The 20,899-nt window shown below is 56.3% G+C and overlaps 6 protein-coding genes across 6 annotated transcripts; 1 reads left to right on the forward strand and 5 right to left on the reverse strand.

Annotated features, from left to right (window-relative positions):
• Positions 1-1,017: 1,017 nt before the first annotated feature.
• LTHEOB_8516 (uncharacterized protein) lies at positions 1,018-1,804 on the reverse strand (the record flags this gene model as incomplete). Its single annotated transcript, XM_035518002.1, has 2 exons — positions 1,018-1,506; positions 1,562-1,804. The coding sequence occupies 2 exons, from the start codon at positions 1,802-1,804 to the stop codon at positions 1,018-1,020; spliced, it is 732 nt and encodes a 243-aa protein (XP_035370222.1).
• A 3,248-nt stretch (positions 1,805-5,052) lies between these two features.
• LTHEOB_8517 (uncharacterized protein) lies at positions 5,053-5,305 on the reverse strand (the record flags this gene model as incomplete). The annotated part of the gene is made up of 2 exons (XM_035518003.1): positions 5,053-5,213; positions 5,266-5,305. The coding sequence occupies 2 exons, from the start codon at positions 5,303-5,305 to the stop codon at positions 5,053-5,055; spliced, it is 201 nt and encodes a 66-aa protein (XP_035370223.1).
• Positions 5,306-6,336: 1,031 nt separating this feature from the next.
• On the reverse strand, positions 6,337-8,729 carry LTHEOB_8518 (AMP-dependent synthetase/ligase; the record flags this gene model as incomplete). Its single annotated transcript, XM_035518004.1, has 6 exons — positions 6,337-6,735; positions 6,810-7,371; positions 7,436-7,959; positions 8,011-8,158; positions 8,346-8,367; positions 8,561-8,729. 6 exons carry the CDS (start codon positions 8,727-8,729, stop codon positions 6,337-6,339), a joined length of 1,824 nt encoding a protein of 607 aa, XP_035370224.1.
• A 1,342-nt stretch (positions 8,730-10,071) lies between these two features.
• On the reverse strand, positions 10,072-11,603 carry LTHEOB_8519 (Serine threonine-protein kinase prkx; the record flags this gene model as incomplete). The annotated part of the gene is made up of 7 exons (XM_035518005.1): positions 10,072-10,393; positions 10,456-10,561; positions 10,656-10,676; positions 10,727-10,952; positions 11,011-11,135; positions 11,195-11,290; positions 11,351-11,603. The coding sequence occupies 7 exons, from the start codon at positions 11,601-11,603 to the stop codon at positions 10,072-10,074; spliced, it is 1,149 nt and encodes a 382-aa protein (XP_035370225.1).
• Positions 11,604-12,631: 1,028 nt separating this feature from the next.
• On the reverse strand, positions 12,632-13,472 carry LTHEOB_8520 (Vacuolar ATPAse proteolipid subunit c; the record flags this gene model as incomplete). The annotated part of the gene is made up of 7 exons (XM_035518007.1): positions 12,632-12,674; positions 12,735-12,820; positions 12,876-13,073; positions 13,159-13,208; positions 13,285-13,297; positions 13,354-13,371; positions 13,428-13,472. 7 exons carry the CDS (start codon positions 13,470-13,472, stop codon positions 12,632-12,634), a joined length of 453 nt encoding a protein of 150 aa, XP_035370226.1.
• Positions 13,473-14,143: 671 nt separating this feature from the next.
• LTHEOB_8521 (Rho guanyl nucleotide exchange factor) lies at positions 14,144-17,967 on the forward strand (the record flags this gene model as incomplete). Its single annotated transcript, XM_035518008.1, has 5 exons — positions 14,144-16,511; positions 16,575-16,808; positions 16,859-17,286; positions 17,345-17,776; positions 17,830-17,967. 5 exons carry the CDS (start codon positions 14,144-14,146, stop codon positions 17,965-17,967), a joined length of 3,600 nt encoding a protein of 1,199 aa, XP_035370227.1.
• Between the last annotated feature and the right edge of the window lie 2,932 nt (positions 17,968-20,899).

Genomic DNA, 20,899 nt, shown 5'->3' on the forward strand with positions numbered 1-20,899 from the left:
AATCTCGGTGACTTGGCAAAAGATACACATGTGTGATTGTGCTGGGCAGAAAGGGGACAGCGAGAATGTAAGGTGAGTGCATAAAGAAAATGTGGGAACCGACATTTGAAATGCACATGAAATTCTACTGGAATGTTAGCAAGTTGAAGTGAGGGAGCTGGGGGTGCCCTACATGATGATCACATAGGCCGAAGAAGAAAAGAGGATAAGAAGTGCCAGACGAACGAAGGCAAATCCTTGCGGCTCTCGGCCGTTGCTCAGGACTTTGGGTACAGGGTCTGCAGCGCACGTCATTGCGCCAGCAAAGTTGCAGCGACGAACAGTGCCTCGTTCAACACCTTCAATAATTCCACATGAGCCCCGCAATGGCTCGCCGAGCATCGGATAAGCAGCATGGAAATGCAGTGCAATAGAGGTCGGCGAATCAGTCTGGTGGGCAGCCTGCGTTGAAGAGGAAGAGCGTGCCAAGCTTGATCTGTGCGTTGTGGTTGTGAATGGCCGATGGTTGAACCGCTTTAGGAGAACAGCAAGTCAAAGTGAACCAGTGGCAAGGCAGGATTGATCAGGTTAGCAGTCAAGACTCGGGCACGTGAGTGCGGATGGCAGGTCTGGCGATTTGCGTCGCTGGAGGGTGGGCGCGATCTTCGCGTAAGGGGTGGCAGGCGTTTTGAGGACGGCGTCGCGTTCTGCATGGTGCTGTGGGGACACGTATGTGTATGATGGAGTCGAGTATTCGTCGTGAGGTTGGGACATTGTGGTCGTGTAGAAATCGAGGGTTGTAGGCGCCGAAGGCGGCTACGTATTCTTTTTTGCGTGGAGTGCGGCCAGCTTGTCCTTACAGAGGGGTGCTGCAGCCGATGGCAAGCACGATCAATTAGCAAGGTTCCAGAAAATTGAGAAAGATGGATGATCGGACTTACGGGCAGGAGAGGACAGGACAACCAGCGATATCTCGGATTTCATCGGCTAGGGATTATCAGGGCCTGGGGATCATTTCGGGCCCGTGATCGACCGTGCTCACCAAGTTCTCACTTCATCCAAGGTGCTGGGAGAGACCACCGCGGAATCCCGCCAGTCGACGTCCGATCCCGACTTGCAGCCCTGCTGAGCCTGAGAATAGGCAGCAGCCCGCATCAGTAGATTCCCTGGAACTTCAGAAGTGGTTAGGGTGCCAAGGGAATAGCAGTAGCGGGCGGTGAAGTGCTTCTCATCGTCATTGCTGGTGCCATACTCCAGCTTGCAAGTCGATGGAATGCGTTCGATGATATGAGACAAGAGGTCGGTCCAACCCTCGAGGCTTTCAAGCTCCTCAGGCTCATCCACCGCGGCGATGCGCAAGCGGCGCAGGCGGACCATGGCTTGGAAGGGGCGGAAGTCGATGTAATCGTCGTCGGCGAGCTGAGGCGGGTCGCTGACGTCGAGCACGATGAAGAGGTGACGGAGGTTGGCTAGTGCTGGAGGCGGTAGTTGGCTGGAGCCGATGATGGGATAACCGATACGGTTGGCCTACAGCATTGACGATGTTGGCTTTGAGCTTCTCCCGGCTTGGACGAAGACTTACATTGGCATGGACAAAGACGGTGTTCTCGTACAGAACCTCTAGAGCTTCGGCGTGGACCTGCTGGCAGGTGCGCAGCAGTGGCAAGACAAGGCCTGGCTTGACGCGGTCTTTCTGGTACGAGTAGTATATCCGGATGGCCTTGTCAGGTGCGGTCAATGCGTGCTCGTAGATGCGGAGGCGGAGTTCGGCGGGGAGGTCGAGAAGGCGGGAGGACTTGGAAGCGCCAGACAGGAATTCATTCATGGCGTTGTGGTATCATGGCGTGCTTGCGGAGAAGAGTATTCTTGAGAGAAGGTTGTTGTGCCTTCCTCGTTGGTGTTGGTGCCTGGGAGAAGCGCGGGGTAGCCGACGCCAGTCGTGGCGGGGCAGGCTCGCGCGTCATCGCCGTCATCGTCAACGCCGAGCACTTCGATAACATCTCCGCCACGCTGGATTGGCATGCTGCGTCACCCATCAATGATGACGATGACAACACACACCCGCCCTCCTCCCACGACAACACAGCCACCTACTTCTGGCACCACATCCACGCCCTCTCGCTCGCCCTCAACCTCCCCAGCGCCGTTGTCGCCCTCTGCACCCGCCGCTTCGCCCAGCACAAGCCCCCCACTCATACCGGCTGGGATATTTGGAGATAGGTGGAAGGCGGAGAGGGTGGAAGGCGCCTGAAGAGCCGTTGCATCGTGTGAGTCTATGCGAGAAAACGAAGCGCTGCTTGGGCAGGGTGACCAAACAGCGGCGGCCATTCCATCGGAAAGGTAGTCCCCAGCGGCACTCTAGAGTTTTTTTGTACCTGTCCAATCCTTACTCCCAAGCCCCGAACTTCTACGCCAGGCGAAGATGACGTGACCGTCCACACCTCTGCCAAGACCGTGCACATGCGTACGCACATACCCCTTGATGGTGGAATGAAGCTCGTCCCGCCGAGTCAAGGCATTCTCAGCGAGTGGAGGCACTTGGGAGATGAGCAAGGCATGGGATGTTGTCACTGTGTTGCACGGGTTGGTCTTGAGTTGCTGTGCAGCTTTGTATTTGTTGTGCTCTGATGTGTGATGCGCACTTGGAGGTACATACATACATCTCGGTGAAGAGCTGAGCGGAACTATTCTACAGGTGATTGATGCTATAGTACAGTACATTTGGGAAGAGACAAGAGTACAAGACGAAATCAGAATGGAAAAGCAGAGTACAAGACGTAGTCAGAATGAAATAAACAATTCCCAGCAATGCAACCGTGAGCCACAATGACAGACATCTGTCAGTCGAGAAGGGAGCGTAGTGAAGAACAATGGTGATGTTCAGATGTCCTGAGACCGTTCAAGGCCATCGAGGAGCGACGTGTGCCTTCAAGTCGAAGAAGAAGCGTAACAGAGGGCGACAGTGGTGTTGAGAAACCTCAGAGACCGCTTCGTGCGACAGAGAAGTGAGGGGACCGCTGTGGTCGAGGAGCGCGAAGTGAAGCCGCGTAGTAGAGCTGCCAGTGGAATGCAAACCGGTCCGAGGCGAGAGGGGCCAGGGCCTGGGTCAGGAAACAGTCGGCGATGGTGAGCCAGAGTGAACCGGCAGGTCCGTTCAATGGTCCTTCTTTGATACCACGTTGTGTAGAGAGAGAGCTTGTCCTTTGTTGCAGAAGAGCAGAAGTCAAGTCAAGCTGGCAGGCCGTTGATCGTGCATGTCCTTGATGGGGAGCAGCCATTGAAGAGTAGCCGATGATGGACAGCCGATGATGGACAGCCGATGATGGACAGCCGATGATGGATAGCCGACACTGAGAAGCCACCGAAGAGCAACGGACGATGAGCAGCCGATGATGTGCAACCAGAGTCAAGCGGCCAGTGGTGAGCAATGAGTAGTGAGTGACCAGTGTTGAAGGACCAAGTGCCAACGGCTGGTGTCAAGATTCCACGGTCGGCGATGGGAGCCTGCAGTGACAAGCAAGCGGCAATGAGCCAGTGATGTGCCAGTATGAGGTAGCCGACGATGGGCTCCGGGCATCAAGTAAGCGGCATGGAGTTGCAGTGCAGTTGCGGTCAGTGAATGAGTCCGGCGAGCAACCTTCGTTGAAGGGGAAGGGTTTGACATGTCCGCTTGGCGTGGAAGTCTCGAGAACGGGCCATCCGTTGGATGCTGTCCAGTTGCCTCTGGCCATGATGGAAGGTCCCAGCTTGATTCGTTGAGATGGCATGCAGCCTGGAGTCCCCGGTGCCGTCTGGAATGGGTAGAGCTTGACCAGCCAGCCGATGATGTTCACAGAGTGCGAGCCAGCGAGTGAGGGCATGGTTCATTGCCGGTGACATGGCCTTGACGAAGGGTATCTTCATGGAAGTGGCATGGCCTTGGAAGAGGGTATCTTCATGCTGCGTGATGCTGCGTGGTGGAATGGCCTTGGCGAAGGATGCCTTCATCGAAGTGATGCTGCCTGATGACATGGTGGCATGGCCTTGGCGAAGGGTATCTTCATGGAAGTGATGCTGCGTGGTGGCAGGGCCTTGGCGAAGGGTACCTCCTCGTGCTGGCATCTTGTTGCGCGAGTTGCCTTCCTTGGCGTACCATCAACCGTTGTGTCCACTGGAGCCGTGCTGATCGACAGCCTTGAAGTGAGGTGCGTTCCATGCTTCTGTACAGGAGGTTGGTACGGTGGACAATGAGGTTCATCGGCGGTTGGGAAGAGGCGATGAGGTAGGTGCTCTGCAGGCTTGATGTGTCGCAGTGGTCGTCGAGTTGTGGATGGGATGACCGGAGGACCAATCGGGTTGTGTTGAGCCACTTCGTGAAGTCTCTCGCTCCTATGGGAAGCAGTTGTCAGCGGATAGGTAGACCCTCTCGGAAGTTGAAGAAGGACTTACCCAAGGTTTCTTCGAATGGCACTTCAATGCGTCCCAGCAGACAGAGAAACAGGAACAGAACGCCCAAATCGCCAAGAACGGATGAGAAAAGGGTATACAGCGAGTACAAACGAACAACAACCAAACAAAGGAAAACAGGAGGTTCAAGACACCCCCTGATACCGACCGTGCTTGTTGAGACCTCAAAATTCCCTCTAATACTGAATGATACAGTATCGGAGGAAATTTGGAAGTCCCGCCAAGAACGATCAGTACCAGAGGGTGTTTTGAGGTGCAAAACGAAGGAAAACAGGAAGGAATTGCGAACAAAACAGAAAACAAAAACACACCAGTCAGTATTAGAGGGAATTTTGAGGTTTTTTTTTTTTCAAATTTTTTTTTGCTTTTTTTTTTGGGGCGGGGGGGGAGCGGGACTGACCGTGTGGGTCACTCAGACCGTCATGGCGCTTGCCAGTGGAGGTACTTGACATCAGCTCACCCCTTGGACGGGGATCCTCGCATCAGTCGTTCCCTCAAGTCATCAGCTCACCGCCTTGGACGGGGGATCCTTGCATCAGACTCGGCGTTGACGGCGGTGCCCTACCGTGGAGAGCTCCGAACAGTGAGGCTTGACTTGACTGACGGACTCTCCGCGCCGGTAGGGTCCTACGCGTCACGCTCGACGTCAGTTTCCCGACGCCGAAGCGCCGCCCACTTCTGCTGGGCCCAGCGGGCCCCTCCGCGGCACGCCCAACGAAGGGCGTCTGCCGCCACCGCCGAGCCCAGACCGCCGATGACGATCTGGCCCACGGCCAGCCAAGACCACTCTGTAAAACAGTTAGCAAGATGCAAGTGAGCGAGATGGAAGGTCAGACTTACCCCCCCCGGGGAGGAACGAGTTGACGTTGGGAACCTCCATTTCTGTTACCATATCGAGTTAGCGCAGTTCCCGAATCGGAAGGACATGTGACGGCGGAGCGGTGGGCTGGGACGTGGGTGACGGCGGAGTGACGGTGGACTGGGAACGGGTGACGGCGGAGCGGTGGGATGGGACGTGGGTGACGGCGGAGCGGTGGTGGACGGGGACATGAGTGCAGGCTGAGCGGATCGAAGGACGAGGGCGGGATTCGTGAAGAGGATGCTGGTTGCGGACGAGGGACAAGGTGGATGCGTGGGCAGTAGGCGTACGTACTTTGTAAAAATGGTGTGAAGAAGAAAAGAAGAGAACTGGGAGACGAGGGCGACAGATATACCCGCGCGGCGCCAGGGTGCGGCTTCCCTCTACGAACGCTGCGCACGTCATCCCCCCCAGAGTAGAAGCCGCAACACCGCCCGCTCGCCGCGCTGCGCCCGGTCAGCTCATCGAGAGTAGGAGCCATAGCACCGCGGGGAAGCCACAGCACCGCGAGGAAGCTGCATCCCCGCGAGCGCGCCGCAACTCCGCGGGCACGCCGCGGTAGGTGCGGCCAGTCGGGCATATACGCCATCTCCAAGTCGGGATCCTGCATGCCATTGGCTTGGGCAGTCACAGGACATGCACCGGATTTCTGTGGTGGATGGCGGACGAAGTGTCTTTATGTATCGAAGAATATCAGGGGCTTGGGACTCCGCCGCAACACCATGAGCACGCCGCGATAGGTGTGCCCAATTGGGTATATACACCATCTCTAAGTTGAGATCCTTCATGTCGTTGGCTTGGATGCTCAAACTACATGCACTGGATTTCTGAGGTTGACGACGGACGAAGTGTCTTTATGTACAGAAGAACACCAGAGACTTGGAACAGAGATAGTTTTCACAATGTTCGCGGGCACTTATTTGACTTGTGTGGGGAGTTGGAGCTATCGTCCGGACGGTTTTGTATAATTATTAATTCGACATTTGCGTCCGGACATTCGCTTCAAGTGCCCATGGGGTGAGCAAAAAAATCAACCAAGGTTGCGCGCTATTCTACTCCAACCCCTTTCCCTCCGCCACCAACTTGACCCCCTCCTCCTTCAACTTGAACTTCTGAATCTTCCCGCTCGCCGTCTTGGGGAGGCCATCCGTCCAAAACACGTACTTGGGGACGAGGTGATGGCTGAGCAGCTGCCTGACCCAGTCCCGGATCCCGTCCGCGTCCACGCTCCCCTCCATGCCTTCGTGTACGATGACGAAAGCGGCAACGACCTCGCCGTAGCGCTCGTCCGGCAGGCCGACGACAGAGACCTCGAAGACGGCCGGGTGGGCGAGCAGGCAGTTTTCGACTTCGAGCGGGTGGATGTTCTCGCCGCCCTTGATGATGAGGTCTTTGATGCGGCCGGTGATAGAGACGTAGCCGTCGGCATCAATGCTGGCTTCGTCGCCCGTCTGTTCTCGCGGCGCTCGGTCGTCAGCATGATGAGAAACCAAGGGCAGGGTAGGAAGGGGGACGGAAGACTCACGTGCATCCACATATTCCCCACCTCATCCGGCACCAACACCTCCGCCGTCTTCTCCGCGTCGCCCCAATACCCCTTCATCGTCAAGTACCCGCTCACAACCAACTCGCCTCTCTCGCCCACACCCAGCACCTTCGTCCGATCCGTCGGGCACACGACCTTGGCTGTGACGTGCGGCAGCAAGCGGCCGACCGTCTCAATGCGCTTCTGCAGCGGGTCGTCGGTCGTCGTCATCGCGCTGACAGGGCTGGTTTCTGTCATGCCGTAGCAGATGGTGAGCTCGGTCAGATTGAGCACGCGGTGCAGCTTCCGCATCAGTTCCGCCGGGATGGAGCTTCCGGCCGCGATGCCCGTGCGGAGCTGCGAGAGACCTGTTGCTGGCACGGCGCCCGAAGCGAGCAGCTCAAGCTCGGCGAGGAACATGGTAGGCACGCCGTAGAGCGCGGTGGCGCCATATTGCTGCACTGCGCGCAGCGCGGCTTCCGCGTTGAAGGACTCGGTGGGGAAGACGATGGTTGAGCCGTGGGTGGCAGTTGCCATGTAGCCGAGAATGCAGCCGAAGCAGCTGCAGCCAGTGTTAGAGAACGGGGCGCTGAGGGAAGAGAGGGGTGGTGGCGGTGGTGGCTCACTGGAAGAGGGGAGGTGGACAGCAAACAATGTCTTCTGGCGTTAAAAGCATCCTGTCTCCTATGCTGTTGCCGTTGTTCAGAATCGACCGGTGTGTCAAACATGCTGCTTTTGGCATAGAGGTCGTGCCTGAGGTGAATTGAATATTTATGATGTCATTGGGATGGAGCATTTGATCGGGAAGAGGTAGCTGGGCTTCAATTCCTCGGGGTGCAACATCTTCAAATTTGGTCAAACAGGGGAATTCATCAGGATCAACTCGACCGTCGGAGTTGTCCACAATTACAACTCCCTTCAAAGAGGGGACGAGCTCTGACTCGATCCCTGAGTTGCCCCGAAGGTTGGGCAGCAGGTGAGTTAAAAGCGGAACATTGGATCGTGGCTCCTTGCGGGGAAGATTCGTCTCGGTGCCGATGATCAAGTGCGATGCCTCGAGATGGGAGAGCGCGGATACGACCTGGGCAGCATTGAAGGCTGGATTTAGAGGGACGAGGATACCGCCGAGCTTGAAGAGTGCATAGGTCACCTGAATTTCTGGTCAGTCAATGCCAGATTAACAGTGAGGGAGAAGATGTACAGTTGCATATTCAATGTTGTTGCCCAAAGACACGGCGATACGGTCACCTTTCTTCACCCCAAGATTTTGCAACCCTCGGGCAAGGGCATTGCTTGCTCGATCCAATTCATCGTACGTGAGGTCGGTTTGCTGATGGTGGGAGATGACCCTAAGGCAACCAGCTCAGCAACTGCGTTTCCAAGAATGACGGGTGGAAACCCCTTACGCTTTTCGATCACCATGCTCCGCTACGATCGACGAAAAATGCTCGCCCACCGTTTGTTCCAGCAGTGGCGGCTACACACGCGGCCTTGGCATTAGCTACAATTTGCTTGAATAATGGGCAAGGAAAGTACAGCTTCAGTACCTCAGTAGGGCCTATTGCAAAAGCTTGGGTCAAGAGACCGCGGCGACCGATGGGTAGCAGCGGCGATGACGTCGAGGCCAAGCAGCTTGGTTTCCCGCGTCGAGGCGGGCGGATACCGGTGGCGGCTGCAAGGGGTGAAGAGAGACAGGCTGACGTTCCGAGAGATCTTGTCGCGATGACAGCGCTAGGGGACCAGCGGCGCACCAATGCGGACCGACGCAGCAGCATATTCGCGGGGGAGGAGCTCGAGCGGGAGGCGGCATGGGTGGTCGACGGGCGCTGGGCCCTGAGAAACAGCGGTGCGGCGGCGGCGGCGCGGGAGGGGGTGCGGCGAGCTGCGGCCTCGGGTAACACGAGCAGAAGCAGGGCGCATTGGTGCGGAGCGGATATCAGCGGCGGGCGTCTCAGGAGAAAGTGTGGATCGAATTGGGCGCAAAAGGCGGGCTGGTGGTCAGGATGCGGGGTTCCGGCGATGGGGGCGCGGGGTTGGCTCGCTTGCTTCTGCGTGCCTGCTAACCACTTGCCTGATTCGGCACTCCGCTCAGCCCTCCAGGCTTATACCACGACGAGCAGCACCGAAGCTTGCTGATCTAATCCCAGAAGTCCCCATTTGTTGAGGCCCTAGGATCGATCTCGCATGCCAGATCTGTACACCATCCAGAGTTGCACTGCCGCGGTTCCCCGGCCAATTCAACCGCGCTAGTGTAGCATCTGCGACGTGTGATGGGACGGCAGAAGAGGAAAATAAAGAAAGCAACGCGACCATGCAGTACAATGCCTGCGGAGGGCTAAAGTACGTCCGAAAAGAACCATATCGGATACAGCGCGACCAATAAAATATTTTTCCCGCCATTTGCAGCCGAGTTACGATGCTCGGGGTGTTCAGCGATGGCGAAAATCAAATGAGAGACGTCTTTCTCCCGCTGGATTGATACCAAGTAGTAACCCCTGTTCATCCTCATCGCCGAAATACCCATGGGCATCGGCGTTAGCGGGGATTTATGCTCGGCGGCTTCTGTGTTGTAATTGTGGACTTTGTCTCAAAAGTCCGTTCATATGACCATGCACGTAAGACCCACGGCGGAATATCGGCAAGGAAGTAGGTACCAGGGTTCTGCACCGGTGAGGATGTGCAGTGATTTACGTGTCCATGTCACAACGCAGAATTCAAGACGCGTGAAACGAGAGCATCCGGGCGAGACGTTCGACTACCTCGACCATCAGACGAGCGAACATCCATCCGGGTCCCGTCGTGACTGCTTCCGTTTGGAGGCTACTCAGCTTCAACGCTGGTTCAAGCGGTCAGCCATGCAGAAATAAGCCAGAACGCCGCGCATTCATTCATCGTATCTGATCCTCATCCTTGCTCTCACATCTACCAACTGCAATACTAACCCGAGCAAAGGAGGGTACTACGGCCTAAGAGTAGTTTAAGTACACTGTACAGCGTCTGCCGTAAACAAACAAGGAAACAAAAAAAAAAACAGAGTATTTAATGCTGTACCCAATGTACGTGATGATTCCAAAAGGTATCAAGCCGCCCAAACCCTCCCATAAAACACCATTGAGTACAGAGATCGCTCGTAAGTCGTCGTAGGCATTGCGATGCTGCCTCTGTTCTTAAAAACGGATTTGAATTTGGTCCGCGCAGTCTGCTGCTTGGTCATTTTCTTTTTTGTTTTCTCTTCATTTTGATTCATGCGTCATTCAACTCCTCAGAAATCTTTGAACATCTCGTCGTACTTCTTGGCCATGTCTTCCGTGTACGGTGCACGGCCTTCGGGCTCCGGGTCATACTCATCAAAGTTCCGCGTATCGGCAGGCCCGCGCAGATGTGGTACAATCGGTCCCTGCACCTTGCGGTGGTACAATGCATCCCAGTCAATATGCCGGAACCAGGGGTGTGCTTTCACTGCTGCAGCACCGCCCTTGAGGTTACCAAGTCGTTTGGACGTATCGACGGTGCATAGCTTGCTGATCAGGTCTCGTGCGTCGGGAGACATGGCTGATGGGAAGCGGACTCTGCCCTCAACAATTCTGCGAGGCGAAAAGTCAGCGCGACATAAACTTGAGGCGACGCGGAACTCTGAGAATCATACTGCTCATAAATCTTCATCGGGTTTTGGTCCCAGAAAGGAGGCTGGCCAACGAGGAATTCGTAGACCAAAATTCCAAAAGCCCACCAGTCAACGGCGCAGCCATGGCCTAGTCTTCAATCAGCCACCCGTCAAAAAGAGCATCGACAACAAGACTTTACCCGTATTTCTGATCACTTCGGGTGCCAGGTATTCAGGCGTACCACATAATGTGTACGTTTCCCCTTCAGCCCGGTTAGCACGACTCACAGAGGAAGCGGCAATGGTGACTGACTGTTGTCGACTTTCTTTGCGAAGCCGAAGTCAACCAGCTTGAGGTGGCCCTCTGCGTCTATGAGAATGTTCTCAGGCTTCAGGTCTCGGTAAGCAACTCCTTCCTTTTCGTGGAGGAACTCGAGAATTAGCACAATTTCGGCAGCGTAAAATTGCGAAGTCGGCTCGTTGAAGCGACGTGCTCGGCGCAAGTAGCTGAAGACCTCACCGCCGGGGCAGTAATCGAGCTGGGAGGAAAGCACGGTCAGCAGGAGCGGGCATGCGGACGGGCATCGGCGCACTGACAAGCATGTAGAGAGAATCGTGGTCCTGGAAGCTCGCAACCATGGTGGTGATGAAGGGATGGCCGGCAACGGCGGCCAAGACGTTGCGCTCGTTGCGCACATGCTCGACTTGCTTGAGGCGGATCACTAGCGCATGGTGTCAGGCGCAACGGCATCGGGGAGCGGGGCGCAGCAGGAAGGCATACCGTCGACCTTGCGGAGGATCTTCAGCGCAAAGACCTTGTCCGCGTCGCCTTGCCGAGAATTGGACAGGCGCGCAAGCCAGACTCTCGCAAACGTCCCTAACAAGGCACAGGCTTAGCAGGCGTGTACGCCGCGCGGAGAGCAGGCTTTGCGCATACCGGTGCCCAGAGTCTTTATGAGCTCAAAGTCTTCGCAGCGCAGGTGGCGCGAAGAGTGGCCGACGCGCTTCTTGGCCGGGTCCTGGGCGACGACATCGGGCTCGAGCGTCTGCTTTTCGGCCTCCCAGGCGGCGAGGTGGTTCTTTTCCTGCTCGCGCTGCGCCATCTGCTGCGAGTAGTGGTGGTGTGGGTCGTCGTTGTGCGAGCTGCGCATGCTGTGCGGGACGAGGTGGTGCATCGCGGCTGCGGCCATGGCCGATGCGCTTGGGGCGACGAAGGCTCTGCGGGCGGAGACGGGCGCTGATGGATCTCGTGGTGCGAGGGAGGCTCAGCACATCGCGCGTGCTAGGCCGGCGCAGTGGAGCGGCGGGGCGAGGTAAAGGTGCCTGGGGCAGCTGAATAGGTGATGCAAAGCGGCGGTCGCGATTGTGTTTTGATAGAGGGGCCTGAGCCGGCGCGAATCTCACAGCAATGACGCTTCACGCTTCATCTGACAGCCGCTGACAAGGCCCCGGTCCCGCCCACCGCCCCATCCACTCCGACGCCGCCCAATGCGCCCCAATTCCACCGGCTTCCAGGCAGAGAGCCTCCAGCACGCTCGCCGGCTCTGGGACCGCAGGCACGCACGCTCAAGCCGCACCAGCCGCTCGACCCTGCCGGCGCCTGCAGCGTGGGGGCCCAGCGGAAACGCCGTGCAGGAATGACGCACGTGCGGGCCGCCTTGGAGACGCCGTGCCGGCCGCGGCCGTGCTCAGGGCGAACAGACGCCTGCACCTGAACACACCGGGCGACGAGCTCCACCGCGCCCTCGAGCTGAGGTTGCCGCGAGTCGGCTTGTTCCAGAGCTTAATCCGTCGGCGCCGCAGGACCCGACCGTCACCCGCTGCCGAGTCGCCGAAAGCCATGTGCCTTCGAAATCTCTCCATTTGCACGACTTGGCTACGGGCACTGACCCCATGACGAATTTCGGCTGCCTCTGCCGTCGCACTGCTGTCTTATCTGTCGTGTGAACCAAGAACTCCCTTTATTTCCCTTCATACAATACATTCGCCATGGCGTGACACAAGCATATACATATACACACCGATGCCATGGGTAGTTGAAGCTATCGTCCGGACGTGAATGTATAATTATTAATTCCACATTTGCATCCGGATGATAGCTTCAATGACCCATGTTTGTTCATTTTCCTCTTTAAGACAAGCAAAAACCACAGACCAGTATCAGAGGCGGTATTGTTAGTGTTTTTTTGAGCCATCCATATCCCATCAGAACAGCCACTTAACCCCTGCTGTGAGTGTTGAGGATCAGGCCGACGATAAGGCTGCCAACCGTTAGTTAGCTAGCTGTTGCCCGTTGGTCTCGAAGCTCGGTGCATACATACCCATAGAGACCCAGGACTTCGCCGAAAATGAGAATCAACACCATGCCAACGAAGATCCTCGACTGTTGCATGTACGAGCGGACGCCCTGATGAAGTCAGCACCGCACGCCCCAAGTGTTCTGTGACTGCCTCCAAACGCACCATGTCTCCCACTTTGCCAATCGCGTATCCGGCGGCAGTGCCCGTCAGGCCGACTGATAGGCCACATGCAAGGTGCATGAAGCCGCTGAACAAGCTGTAGTTCTGCCCCGGCGGTGGGCCCATGTCGCCGGCGATGAGCACGGCAATGACGAGTGCGTAGACGGCGATGATACCCGACATGACGACCGGGATGAGCGACTGCCATCGGTTAGCTCGCCTGTGTCCGCGGCAGCGCTGGTGCAGTGCTTGCCTTCATGATCAGGTCCGGCCTGAAGGTGCCCACACCGGAAATGCCGATGCCAGACTTGGCCGTGCCGTATGCAGCTCCGACGCCTGTGCGGTTGTCAGTAGGTGTTGCGGTGCGCTTGTAGTGGCAGTGGTGGCTGCATCGAGCCTGCGGGCGACGTACATCCGAAGATCATCTTGACGGCGGGTCAGTGAGAGGTTAGCAGGCCGGTGCGATGGAAATGGAGCTTACCGCGAAGGCAATCCCGCCCTGGACAGTGTTAGCTTGGGCTCTGTGCTGCTGCGACATGTGTAAGAGAGACGTACCATGCCGAAGAAGGGCGCGAACTTGGGCGTCAGGTCGGACTCCATGGCGGTGCAGGCGGCGGTGCAGCGGGCTGGACGATGAAGAGGGTGGCGGCGTGAATGCGGTGGTGGTGGTGTTGATGGGCGAGGGCTGGGGTGTGAGCTGCGCTCGTCGGCGGCGGAACCTAAGGTTGACCTTGACGCTTTGGCGGCACTCACGCGGCCTTAGCCCTGGAGCGTTCTTCGCGCGACAACCCCAGGCCCTCTACCTCTAGTCCCTCAACCCAGCCCAAGGCCGACGGATCTAGCGACTTTCCCTCTGCCTCTACTCGCCCCGCTCATTGCTATCCGCCGCGCCCGCCAGCTCCTCGGCCTCGCCCCTGCGCACCTCGACCCCCCTCGGCCGTTAGACGACAGATATCGTGCCCCAGCCGCGACCACGCCCGCTCTCCCGGCCGCCTCCCCAGGAGCACCAGCACCGTCCCAGCAGACAAGTCCGACCTCTCCCCACCCCACCCAGAGTGCTGCTGCCGAACGCTCGCTGAACCTCTGCCCCCATCCACAGAGCCCCGAGCGCGTCCTGTCGATCGCTGCAGGGTCATCCAAGCCAACGCCGCCCCGTCCACTCCTGCCTCTCGCATCCCTCACTCCCACCCAGGGCCACGCAACCACACCCACACGCTGAGGAGCGGGCTGCCGCGCTGCTCCTCGCACATCGCCGTGCTGGCTAGCTCTACATGGCAGACTACAGCGCTCAGCAGGGGAGGGACTACGGCCGTCCTGCCGGTTACGGCCACGGAGGTCGCGATGCCGCCTTCAACGACATCTTCGGCGCCCGCCCGCAGGACGGTCGCTCGCAGACAATGACATCGCAATCCTTCCAGCGCCCGCCCGACCGCGCCGCCACCATGTCGGGTCAAGTTTCGGACATGATGCAGCGCATGCCGCCCATGCGGCCCGGGGCTAACGGCTACGGCCAACCCCAGCCCAACGGCTACATGCCGCCGCCAAGAGGCCCTCCGAACGGCCCAGCTCCTCCACGAGGCCAGCCTCAAGGCCAATACCTGCCGCAGCCGATCCGTCCCGACCGCCGCCCGTACGACATGCCCCAGCGCATGGACCCGCGCGGCATGCCGCCACCCCAAGGCTACGGCAACAAGCCCCTCCCTCAAAGATTCCCTGGCGGTGCTCCCGGCCCCGCGCTGAATTCCGACGCCTATCGCTCGCAATCGCTTGCCTCCGCACCGCGCCCGCAAATGTACCCCCCTGGCTACAACATGAACCCCGCCCATACCTTCCGCCAGGCTCCCTACGCGAACCAGGCCAGGATGACCGCTTCCGGACGCGTGGTTCCCGAGCGCTCTGACGAGAGAACCATGTCCCTTTCGTCCTTCAACCGTGACCACGAATACACCCAGACCATGAGCGGGCGCGTCATACCGAACCGTCCGAAGCAGGAGCCCAACGGTGTGCCCATGGACCGCCCCGCGGCCGGTGGCCCCCCAGTACAGCCTTTTGTCCCCCAGCCGGGCACCAAGACGAGAAGTCCGAGTCAAGGGAGCTTCAGCACGCAAAGGACCATGTCCATGGCCTCGACCATCTGCCCACCGTCTGAAGCTGGTGAAAACGCGCTGAAGCCAACCAAGTCGGGCTCGGGCCGCCAGGGACAGCCGGGAGCCCCGCGAGAGCGGCCATTGGTCTACCCGGCACTGTTGTCCAGGGTCGCTGAGGTTTTCCGGGAAAGGGTGGTGCTGGGCGAGAAGGATAAGGATGGTCTGGTCTACCAAAGCGCTTTCACCGGTGCTGAAGCGGTCGAGCTCATAGCATACATCATCAGAACATCGGACAGAAATCTTGCGCTTCTTTTGGGCCGGTCTCTGGATGCGCAAAAGTTCTTTCACGAAGTCACGTATGCTCACAGATTACGCGATTCGCAAGCTGAGGTCTACCAATTCCGCGAAACCCTGATGGAGGACTCGACCGAGGTCAACGGCGTTTTCACCCTGCTTACCGAATGTTACTCTCCGACTTGCACACGTGATAAGCTGTGCTACTCTATTGCTTGCCCCAGGAGGCTGGAACAGCAGGCACGGTTGAACTTGAAGCCTCAGCCGGGTCTCAAGAAGCAGGAATCGAAGGCCAGTCTTCACGATGACGATGACGGCGAAGAGAAGAAGCTCTGGATCATGACCGTGTCCAAGGAAATTGCCGACAGTATCACCGACAAGGAGAAGAAGCGCCAGGAGGTCCTTTCCGAACTGATGTACACCGAGCGAGATTTCGTGAAGGATCTAGAGTATCTTCGCGACTTCTGGATGAAGCCATTGCGGAACCCCCAAACGTCCCCGATTCCGGAACACCGACGCGAAAAGTTCATCCGCACCGTCTTCTCCAACTGCCAGGAGGTTTACAAGGTTAATGCTCGACTTGCGGAAGCTCTGACGCGCCGACAGCAAGTGGAACCCGTCGTTCACAATGTTGGAGATATTTTCCTGGAGTACGTGCCGCATTTCGGGCCGTTTATCAAGTACGGTGCCAATCAGCTTTTCGGCAAGTATGAGTTCGAGCACGAGAAAAAGACGAACCCGGCATTCGCAAGATTCGTAGAAGAGGTTGAGAGGATGAAGGAATCCAGGAAGCTGGAGTTGAACGGTTACCTCACCAAGCCGACGACGAGATTGGCGCGTTATCCGCTTTTGCTTGAGAACGTGTTGAAGTACACGGCAGACGACAACCCAGACAAGACCGACATCCCCAAGGCCATTGCAATCATCAAGGACACCCTCTCGAAGGTCAACGTCGAATCAGGAAAGGCGGAGAACCACTTCAACTTGGTGCAGCTGAACAGGGACTTGAAATTCCGTCCCGGTGAATATGTGGATTTGAAGCTGACCGAGGAAAACCGCCAACTGATCTTCAAGGGCTCATTGAAGAAGACACCGACTGATAACACCAGCGACATCCAGGCTTACCTCTTCGATCACGCGGTTCTGCTTGTCAGGATAAAGACGGTCAACAAGAAGGAGGAGATGAAGGTGTACAAGAAACCTATTCCACTGGAGCTTCTGGTAATTACGCAAATGGAGGAGGTTCTGCCCAAGCAAGGTATGGCAAGACGGTCCTCATCTAGCTTAAGCCTTGGCGCCAACAAAAACAACTTGAATGCAGGCGCGAAAGCGGACAACAAGCAACAGGGTTACCCGATCACCTTCAAGCACCTGGGCAAGGGCGGTTACGAGCAGACGCTGTACGCATCGACGCAGATTTCGCAGGAGAAGTGGATGAAGCACATCCAGACGCAACAGAAGAACCTCAGGGACCGCAGCAATATTTTCACCAAGGAGATCGTGTGCGAAGGCTTCTTCAACCAGGCCATCAAGGTCAACTGCTGCGTGCCTCTCGGTCAGTATTTTCATTTTCATCTTCGCGGTTGGTCGCTAATACATACGCAGATGGAGGCCGGAAGCTGGCCTATGGTACTGACTTTGGTGTTTACGTTGCTGACCGCAGACCGAGAGACGCCTCCATCAAGCCCAAGCGGGTCTTGGAATGCAAGACGGTCACCCAAATCGATGTCCTGGAGCAGCACCAGATTCTCCTGGTTCTCTCTGACAAGACCATGTACTCGTATCCTCTGGAAGCGCTGGATCCCGACGAGAACCAAGGCTCGGTGTCCAAGAGGGGTCGCAAGATTTGCCATGCCAACTTTTTCAAGGCCGGTGTATGCGTTGGTCAGCACCTCGTGTGTTGCGTCAAGACCTCGGCTCTCTCGACGACGATCAAGGTGTACGAGCCCATGGAGAACATGGCCAAGAAGACGAGGAAGACCGGTATCTCCAGGATGCTGGCTGGTGGCCAGGACGTGCTCAAGCCGTACAAGGTAGGATATCATAGGGCCGCACCGGCTCGCATCGGCTTTGCAACTGACGTCGCTACAGGAATTCTACATTCCCACCGAATCGACATCGATCCATTTCTTGCGCTCCAAGCTCTGCGTTGGTTGTGCCAAGGGCTTCGAGGTTGTGTCCCTCGAGACTCTCGAGACGCAGTCTCTGCTGGACCAAGCCGACACTTCTCTGGACTTCGTCGCAAGGCGCGAGAACATCAAGCCTATCCACATCGAGCGCCTCTCGTCCGAGTTCTTGCTCTGCTACACGGACTTCTCGTTCTTCGTCAACCGCAATGGTTGGCGGGCGCGTCCGGACTGGAAGATCACGTGGGAGGGCACGCCGCAGGCGTTTGCCATCTTCAACCCGTACATCCTTGCCTTCGAGCCCAGCTTCATCGAAATAAGACACATGGAGACTGGTATGCTGGTTCATATCTTGACTGCGAAGAACATCAGGATGCTGCACTCTTCTACGAGAGAGGTAAGGAATCATTCAGCGGTAAGTGGATGCGTGCTGACTCGGTGCCTCACAAGATCCTGTATGCCTACGAAGACGAGATGGGCGAGGATACGATCGCATCGCTGGATTTCTGGTCGCGCCCCCAGAGCCCACCGCAACAGAAGCAGCCGTCGGTGCCGCCGCAGATCCCCGCGCAGAGCTTCTCGCCGTAAAAGGCTTCCCGGCACGCGCATGCGCGCTTCGAAGCGCGCTGCTCTTGTACGCCTACCGTGTTCTCGTTTGGTTCCGTCGGGCTTGTGGCGCTGTTGTGCTCCCGGCGTTTTGTCGTTGGTTCCCTTTTATCTCCGGCGCTTCCGATACCACCTCTGCAGCAGCGGCATCATGCATCGTGTTGAACAGCTCGTTTTTGACGCTTCATCATCATCAAAGAACTCTGGCCTATTGTTTTATCTCTTTTTCCTTTCACTGCCTGTTGATGCAGGCGTTAATTCATCAAATACATGGGTCTCTACCTTTTTTTGTTTTGGCACGCATGCGTCTTATATTATTGCCGCAGTGTTCAGATTTTTGGGCTTGATTTACCTTGGGGCACGGATGGTTCGGAGTTTCCGTGTCTGTGTGGGTGGGTGGGGGAGAGTAGGTTGGTCCTTGCACGGCAGGAATCTCCACATCCATTTCCCCCTTCTTTTTTGAACCTCTCCACGACGCGCACGCATGTCTCTCTCGTCTTGTCTGGCGCTGATCATCCTTCGTTAACATCTTTTTATCTCGGACGAAACCCCCCAATGCCCCCACCCCTTTTCCCCCTCTCCTCCTACTTGCTCCTCCTTCTCCCTCTTCTCCCTTCCCCCCTACAAATCAACGCAGCATGTCTCGAAATTTTTCCAAAAAAGCGCGTAATGCGATGTTGTACAAAGAATTGAATCCTGGTTTGTTGTGTTTAGCTTCGGATCTACGTTTTTCCCTTTTCCCCCCTCTCTCTCTCCAACCCCCGGTTCCCCTCCCTTCCTCCCTCGTCCTCTCCTGCAAATTGTGCCCCGGAAGTGGTTCTCTCTCCCCCACGTTTGTGAGGTGGGCCCCTCTAACGCTTTTTCTCTGCCTATTTCCACCACCTCTTTCCTCTTTTCTCATGCTTCTATTCTGTTACTACTGCATCTTTAGCCTTGCGTGTGTCTTTTCGCCTGTCTTTGGGTATCACGTAGTCTTGACGGAAGATTTTTGTTTATTCCTGTTGTGTGATTGATTGGTTCTTATCACCTTGAGACATTTGCGTGTTCCAGTGATTCTTTTGCCCCCATTCTGCCACCTGAGAGCAACAGCACTCAACGTTGAAGGCCACCGATAGTGTGAATTGGGTTTTTTTTCCCGCTCATGTCACAGGTAGTTGAAGCGATTGTCCGGATGGCAAATGTTCGAATCCAAAATTATACATCCCACGTTTTTTTTTTTTTTCGAGTCGAGCGGCATCGGCCCCCCGTATACCTCAACAGCAGCAGCTCGGCCACATTTATCTCGATCGGCCCTCCCTGGAAATCCGTCCAGCCCAAAGTGCCTGCTGGAGCGGCGTGCTAAGGCCGCATTTCCGGAGAACTACTAATCCTCTGCCGAGCAAATGCCAGGGTCGTCACGTTCCAACAACAGCGTTTTTGGACTACCTCGGTTTGAGCCAGCCGGTCGAGATGGGGGCCCCCGATCTCCGTGCATTAATTCGTCCAGCTGGGTTGCGGGGAATCGGAGAAGCGCCGGAGAAGGGTACTGCAGTGTCTCGGCCTAGGCGCCCTTGCTCTTGATGCGGAGCGCGGAGGAGGTTTTGTCGCCCAGGCTGTGGTGGATGAGGCAGATGTCTTCGGCAATGAGCCTGGTTTGGAGCCCGAGGGCGTCTTGAATGACTTCGTCACCAGAGCGGCTGTTGTGGTTGTTCGAGGGCGCCGGTGACTCTGCTGACGCGGGACCGAAGAGTCATTACATCGATATGGTTCTAAAGAATGCGAAAGGATTTCGATTGGTAAATGCGACGAGTGGTAGTGACGTACCACTGCCACACGAGCTAAGCTAAACCCAATCGGGAAAGACCAATGCCATGGTGACAACAAAGGAGCAAACCAGGCAAACAAGCAAACAATCGGTAAGCCGCTCGTCTCAAAGCAAACCATACCCAGCAGGCTGCTTGTCTGTTTTATCTGTTGGTAGGGGGAAAGGAGGACGCAGAGTTGTGGGGTATAGAGTTCCGGACCTGTGGTAGATCTTTGATTTATCTATTGCTATTACTTTCCCAGCTGTCTTAGCGTGATGCCAAAGCATATTAGCGCCCGTAGTGCATTGGAATGATTAGAAGCATGAGGTGTGGGGGTATGATGTGGCATAGTTCGTTCTCTCCGCGGAAACGCGATTGGTGCGGCGGTGCGAAGCCTTACCTCAAGCACTTTGGACCGGCAGTTATTCCTTATTTCTATTCTTCCGCCCACCCCCATGCCCTCATCGCGTTTGCAAGCTCCCCTCGCATGTCCTTCTTTCGGGGCGAAATGAACTAAAAAGGAACAGCTGTTTTGGGTGTCTGTTCGGCGGGGCCGGGTTTTGTGGATGGAGTATATGGACTGTTGTGGGACGTACTTGATATCGACTTGAGTTGCACGAAGCAATAATACGGACGAGTTCGTATTTTCTACAATACCAGTTTGGAGAATATGGAACACTATGAATCAATCCGGTTGCACACTACTGCTCTCCGGAATTAAGAGGCTGGATTTTCTACTTATATACACGAATGATAAATGAACAATGTGATATGAAAAGAGGTATATTAAATGCCAGTGGTTTTATAATACCAGAATGTACTGGAATTAGTCCTTGGTGTTGAGAAAAGGTAATGAAAAAAGGCAAATAAATCTACCTCAACTTGTTTCATGACTTTCACGTCCGGATAGGCGCCTCAGCTACCCAGGTTTGTCGGGTTTTCGATTGAACAGACCTTATAAAAAGTTTCTGGTCTGTCAAGAACTGTATATTTGAACCTTCATGGCGCGGCTACGTAAATTCTGAAAAAGATGATCCTCCGCAAATATTTTCGACTTACGTAGGCAGCTAAAGCTACCATCCGGACGTAAATGTATATTTAAGAATTCCACATCTCCATCCCGACAGTAG

Source organism: Lasiodiplodia theobromae (genome assembly GCF_012971845.1).
Source record: "Lasiodiplodia theobromae strain AM2As chromosome Unknown scaffold_27, whole genome shotgun sequence".
NCBI classification, from domain to species: Eukaryota; Fungi; Ascomycota; class Dothideomycetes; order Botryosphaeriales; family Botryosphaeriaceae; genus Lasiodiplodia; species Lasiodiplodia theobromae.